The 5,826-nt window shown below is 31.6% G+C and overlaps 1 protein-coding gene across 4 annotated transcripts; it reads left to right on the forward strand.

Moving 5' to 3' along the window:
- Positions 1-452: 452 nt before the first annotated feature.
- On the forward strand, positions 453-5,826 carry LOC131621115 (lysM domain receptor-like kinase 3). 4 transcript variants are annotated; one of them, XM_058892336.1, is made up of 12 exons: positions 453-2,528; positions 2,612-2,645; positions 2,756-2,760; positions 2,886-3,038; positions 3,322-3,518; positions 3,704-3,793; positions 4,228-4,321; positions 4,403-4,554; positions 4,644-4,735; positions 4,893-5,031; positions 5,151-5,249; positions 5,420-5,826. In XM_058892336.1, exons 1-12 carry the CDS (start codon positions 1,865-1,867, stop codon positions 5,576-5,578), a joined length of 1,878 nt encoding a protein of 625 aa, XP_058748319.1. In that variant the 5' UTR covers positions 453-1,864; the 3' UTR covers positions 5,579-5,826. The 4 variants fall into 4 exon arrangements, with proteins under 4 accessions (XP_058748319.1, XP_058748316.1, XP_058748318.1 ...); XM_058892333.1 differs by lacking the exon at positions 2,756-2,760 and having other exon boundaries at positions 2,390-2,528; positions 2,886-3,044; positions 3,316-3,518; positions 5,420-5,825; XM_058892335.1 differs by lacking the exon at positions 2,756-2,760 and having other exon boundaries at positions 2,390-2,528; positions 5,420-5,825.

Here is a 5,826-nt window from a genome sequence, read left to right on the forward strand (position 1 = left end):
TCAATAATTTTTTTTATAAAAATCGATCCAACTGAACCAACTCAAACCGCATAAACTTTATTCGATTTAATTATGTTTCAATTTTAAAAGACACCGAACAAAATCGAATTGCACATTTTTTCTCTTATAATAATTTTTAGTGTCTTGCTAACGAGTGCCTTTAGAGCACTCTTTAAACATACTAAATAAAGAAAATATTATTTATGAAAGTTATGATTTTAATTTCCAATACATTAAATGCACGCATTTTTGAAAAAACTTACTACTTTAATCACTTAAAAAGTGCTCTAAAAACACTAGTTAGCATTTCCCTAATTTTTAACATCAAACTCACCTATGCGTTATTCATCGACAATCCAAATATAGGTGGACCATTTTTAATACACTTTTGAGCTTGGATTTTAATTAAACTTAAAATAAATAAAAAAATTCTCATCCTCGTTGAACATTATCATGTCATCTTGCTTCCAATGGCTTACAAAAAAAAAATCTTGTTTCCAATGTTTTGAAGTGTCGTTGGCAAAAATCTCAACAGCAACCCACATGATTTTAGCATTCCCATCAAAACCCACCAAAATGATTCTCACCAACTCCACGATCTCTATCTCAAAATTTCGAAATTTTCAAAACTCTCGTCACTCTACATGTCTTCTATCTATCTTTACTACTCACTCCACACACAATCACATCAACCATATTCGTTCATTCCTCTACACAATCTCCCATTACCATTAGTCTCTTTCTTCAAATGATTCATTCATTACCTTCTTCCACATGGTTTCACTCATCCTTCTACCATCAAGGTTTTATTATGCGTTAAAACGCTTTTTTTATGAAGGTAAACAAGTTCACAGTTTGTTAATATGTATTATAAATTGGGCTATATGATTTTAGCTACACGTGTGTTTAATTTCATGGTTGTTAAAGATTTAGTGTGTTGAGATTCTTTAATTAATCTGTTGCTAGAAATGGGGATGTTGAATTGGCCTTGAATGTGTTCGATGAAATGCCTAGTTGGTAGGGATACTTTACTTGGACGGCTGCAAGAAAATTTTAAATTTTTAATCAGGAAAATCCAAAATTAATATTTTGAAAATGGAAATAAAGTTAATAGCCCAAAATTAATATTTTAAAAATTGGGTAGCTAAAATTGCAGGATTATAAAAATTGAGGGCCGAAAATGCATTTTTATTTGTCAAATAGGAATGTCGTGGTTGAAAGTAACCTGCATTTTTTTATGGTTTCTGGAATATTTTTGCACAGTTAACAACTGAGCTGATTTAAGAGACAAAAATATATTTTAATGTTAAACATAGAAAAAATAACATGCTCTATAACAAAACAAGTATTTAAAACAATTTTTTTTCTTTCTATATTTGACATGCTAAAAGCAAACAACTTTTACTTAGACTGAAAGTAAAAACTTGGATACAAAGTATCCTTAGAAGACTCTTTAGTCTTTACATATTTTTTTTTAATATACTACTAGGTATTTTTGTTGTAGGAACATTCATTCATTGACATTTGACATTTTGAGTACATGAATGAGTTAATGACATGTCAACTCTTATTGTAGCTAACAGTTACTATGTTCCCTCCACATTCTTTTTCAAACAGTCAAACGTATCCAATCATGCATGTCTGTTTTGATCACACATAAGAGCAAAAACGTGTGTATAAAAAATTGAGAGTTGAATTAGAGTCATTTTCCATATAAAAAATATCAACAGTGTCTATTGAATAGAAAAGCTAGGAAGTGTGACATTATTTTCAAGAAATAAATTTAGTACTACATGTTAATTCTTTGTTGCTGATTTGAGTTAATTTCTTTTTCTGCTTCTTGCTTTCCTTATGCAGCCATTTTATGATTTTCTCTCTTTCCCCTATTGATTCAATGAAACTCAAAAATGGGTTACTATTGTTCTTTATGTTTCTGGATTGTATTTTTTTCAAAGTGGAATCTAAGTGTGTAAAAGGGTGTGATGTAGCTTTAGCTTCCTACTATGTAATGCCTTTAGTTGAACTCTCAAATATAACAACCTTTATGCAATCGAAGATTGTTACCGATTCTTCGGAGGTTATAATCAGATACAATAGAGACATAGTATTCAGTAATGATAATCTTTTTTCCTATTCTAAAATCAACATTCCATTCCCATGTGAATGTATTGGAGGTGAATTTCTTGGGCATGTGTTTGAATACACAGCAAATGAAGGAGATACTTATGATTTACTTGCAAATACCTATTATGCAAGCTTAACAACTGTTGAGGTTTTGAAAAAGTACAATAGTTATGATCCAAATCATATACCTGCTAAGGCTAAGGTTAATGTCACTGTTAATTGTTCTTGTGGGAACAGTCAGATTTCAAAAGACTATGGCTTGTTTATTACCTATCCGCTTAGGCCTAGGGATACTCTTGAGAAGATTGCAAGCCATTATAAACTTGATGAAGGGGTGATACAAAGTTACAATTTGGGTGTCAATTTCAGCAAAGGCAGTGGGATAGTGTTCTTTCCAGGAAGAGGTATGTATTTTGGTTTTATTATTCTTCTAAGTATCTATAATGACTTTTATTAAAGTTTTATTTATTTATTTATTACTTTGCAGATAAAAATGGAGAATATGTTCCTTTGTATCCTAGGTAGGTAACGTTGATTGTCTCACTTATTATGTTGAATGGTCGATAGATGAAGTAAATACTGTTTCATATTTGTTTCTATCCTTCTAACTTTCATTTTTTTCCTCTTGCAGAACAGGTTTGGCCTCTGACTTTGTATTATGATGACTAATTTTAGCTTGATGCTTGTTCCGAAAAAAAAGAGAATGCAATAAAGTTCGGTCATTGCTTGTTTTGAGATTAAATTTGGTTCTATATAAGCAGGTCTGGGTAAGGGTGTTGCAGCTGGTATATCTATAGCAGGAATATTTGCGCTTCTGTTATTTGTAATCTGTATATATGTCAAATACTTCCAAAAGAAGGAAGAAGAGAAAGCTAAACTTCCACAAATTTCTACGGCACTTTCAGCTCAAGATGGTAATGGTATATTTTTGTATTCATATTCTAATTGAAGTTCTTATTAAACTATTTATTTGAACTTATCTTATGGTATAAGCACTTGTATAGTATTTGAGAAATCTTACGAAAAAATAGTCTGTGACATATTTGGAATTTGTTCATTTATTTCAATAAGCTTTTGGTGATAACTTATGGAAACAACTTACTACTTATATGAAAACAGTTTATTCATATTTCCGCTTTGATTATAGAAATAGACTATGCTTGCTGATTTTTGTTTCTGTTCATGGTTAAGCCTCAGGCAGTGGAGAATATGAAACTTCAGGATCTAGTGGGCATGGCACTGGTAGTACTGCTGGCCTTACAGGAATTATGGTGGCAAAGTCAACTGAGTTTTCATATCAAGAACTAGCAAAAGCTACAAATAACTTCAGCTTGGATAATAAAATTGGTCAAGGTGGATTTGGAGCTGTCTATTATGCAGTACTCAGAGGCGAGGTATGCAACTGCATATATATCTTTAGGCTTTGTTTGCGAGTTGGGCTTTAAAGATGAGGGGAAGAGAGGACTTGCTTTTCTTTTTTGAATTAAAGACACTATAAGGGTGAATTGGAAAGTCTCAGTTTCTCTATTCATATAGAAAAACCACTTTTCTCACCTCTCATACAATTTCTTCTATGCAGAAAACAGCAATTAAGAAGATGGATGTACAAGCGTCTACAGAATTTCTTTGCGAGTTGCAAGTCTTAACACATGTTCATCACTTGAATTTGGTATAATATCCTTCAACATCTTAAGCCATATATGATTTACTCCTACTTGGGAAGGATAGCCAATTGTTTTATATGCATGGCTTCAAAAATCATCATTTAACAACAAAGCTAATATATAACCAATGTGATTTTGAAAACAGAGCAGTTCTATAACTATCAAGCAAAATCATTTCAACATTGCAAAATACATGTAAAACACTTAATATGTAATTTGTTGATCATTATCTGTCCTATAAAGTTAACGAATATTTAAAACTCACTGCATAACATTATTTGATTTTACTTCTTGATTTTGAATATACTAATTACATGTATGCATACTTTTTGTTTAATTGTTTTTCCATTTTTGAAATGTTTATGTTGCATTTTGCATAAAAAGTTAGAATTATGTTATAAATCTGGTTCTAAACTTACCAGCATTTTTATGAACATAGGTGAGGTTGATTGGATATTGTGTCGAGGGATCACTTTTCCTTGTATATGAACATATTGACAATGGAAACTTGGGTCAATATTTGCACGGTATAGGTAAGATCAGCAACAAAAAGTGCCTTTTTGTGATCTTACAATATTGTCAAACATTTATTAATTATGATTATATGATTCCAGATAAAGCGCCATTACCATGGTCTAGTAGGGTGCAAATTGCTCTAGATTCCGCAAGAGGCCTTGAATACATTCATGAACACACTGTACCAGTGTATATCCATCGTGATGTAAAATCAGCGAATATATTAATAGACAAAAACTTGCACGGAAAGGTTTCATTATAACCAATCTAATCGATCTTCTTTCCAAATTTTCCGTTATTCGTTGAGATTTATTAAACTATGAATGGTTTTAAACTCAGGTTGCAGATTTTGGCTTGACAAAACTTATTGAAGTTGGAAACTCCACACTTCACACTCGTCTTGTTGGAACTTTTGGATACATGCCACCAGAGTATGATTTGTTTTACTTTGCATTAAATTTTGAGCATAATGTTTATGTACCGACAGTACAACAAAAATTCACATAGTCATTCAATCACATCTTATCATATGTCACTATTATATTATGTAGTGAGGTAATGATATTATTTGTTGAATTCTTTTTGAAGATATGCTCAATATGGTGATGTTTCTCCAAAAATAGATGTATATGCTTTTGGAGTTGTTCTTTATGAGCTAATTTCAGCAAAGAATGCTGTTCTTAAGACAGGTGAATCTGCTGTTGAATCAAAGGGTCTTGTAGCCTTGGTATGTCTATAATCAAGATACCCTTTTATCCCACTATATACTCGATTAAATTTTTTCCATCGTCAAATGTTAGTACGCTAGTTGCTATGAAGATACCCTTGACTTGTTTTGAATTGCAGTTTGAAGAAGCTCTTAATCAAATTGATCCTTTAGAAGCTCTTCGCAAACTGGTGGATCCTAGGCTTAAAGAAAACTATCCAATTGATTCGGTTTTAAAGGTTGGAATCATTTCTCTTAGAAGAAAATTTGAATGTTATGACGTGATAACCTAGTGAAATATAATTGAATCTATATGTGCAAAAGTTGTTTTCAAAATGAGTGAGAGTTACTAAGCTAAAAAATTTTGGTACTAGATTTTCTTAAGGTGTAGTGAATGTTTGAATTGCAGATGGCTCAACTTGGGAGAGCATGTACAAGAGACAATCCACTGCTACGCCCAAGTATGAGATCTTTAGTTGTTGCTCTTATGACACTCTCATCGCATACTGATGATGATGACACTTTCTATGAAAATCCATCTCTCACAAGTCTATTGTCAGTGAGATGAAGGCTTTGTGTGCCAAATTGGATGATGTTTGTTAAAAACTTTTAGAAGCATACAACAAAAGGTTTGTACTTAGAACATAATATTCAGGTTAGGAAGTTCTGATCTTGTGTTAAAATTTTATTTCCCAAAGTAGTCAAAAAGTCCTGGATCTCAAAAAGACATTCTGTAATTATGTTTAGTGAAGTTGTAACACTAAAGTATAGTTTATATATAAGATTTAAAAAAGGAAATATGTCTTTTTTAACATT

The sequence above is a fragment of the Vicia villosa genome, linkage group LG7, assembly GCF_029867415.1.
Source record: "Vicia villosa cultivar HV-30 ecotype Madison, WI linkage group LG7, Vvil1.0, whole genome shotgun sequence".
NCBI lineage: Eukaryota > Viridiplantae > Streptophyta > Magnoliopsida > Fabales > Fabaceae > Vicia > Vicia villosa.

Bases quoted from the DNA above. Each gene is read 5' to 3' on its own strand.
- LOC131621115 (XM_058892336.1), top strand. From the start codon at position 1,865: ATGATTTTCTCTCTTTCCCCTATTGATTCAATGAAACTCAAAAATGGG. The intron at 3,519-3,703 runs GTATGCAACTGC...TCTTCTATGCAG, and splicing joins ATGCAGTACTCAGAGGCGAG to AAAACAGCAATTAAGAAGAT. The intron at 4,555-4,643 runs GTTTCATTATAA...TTTTAAACTCAG, and splicing joins ACAAAAACTTGCACGGAAAG to GTTGCAGATTTTGGCTTGAC.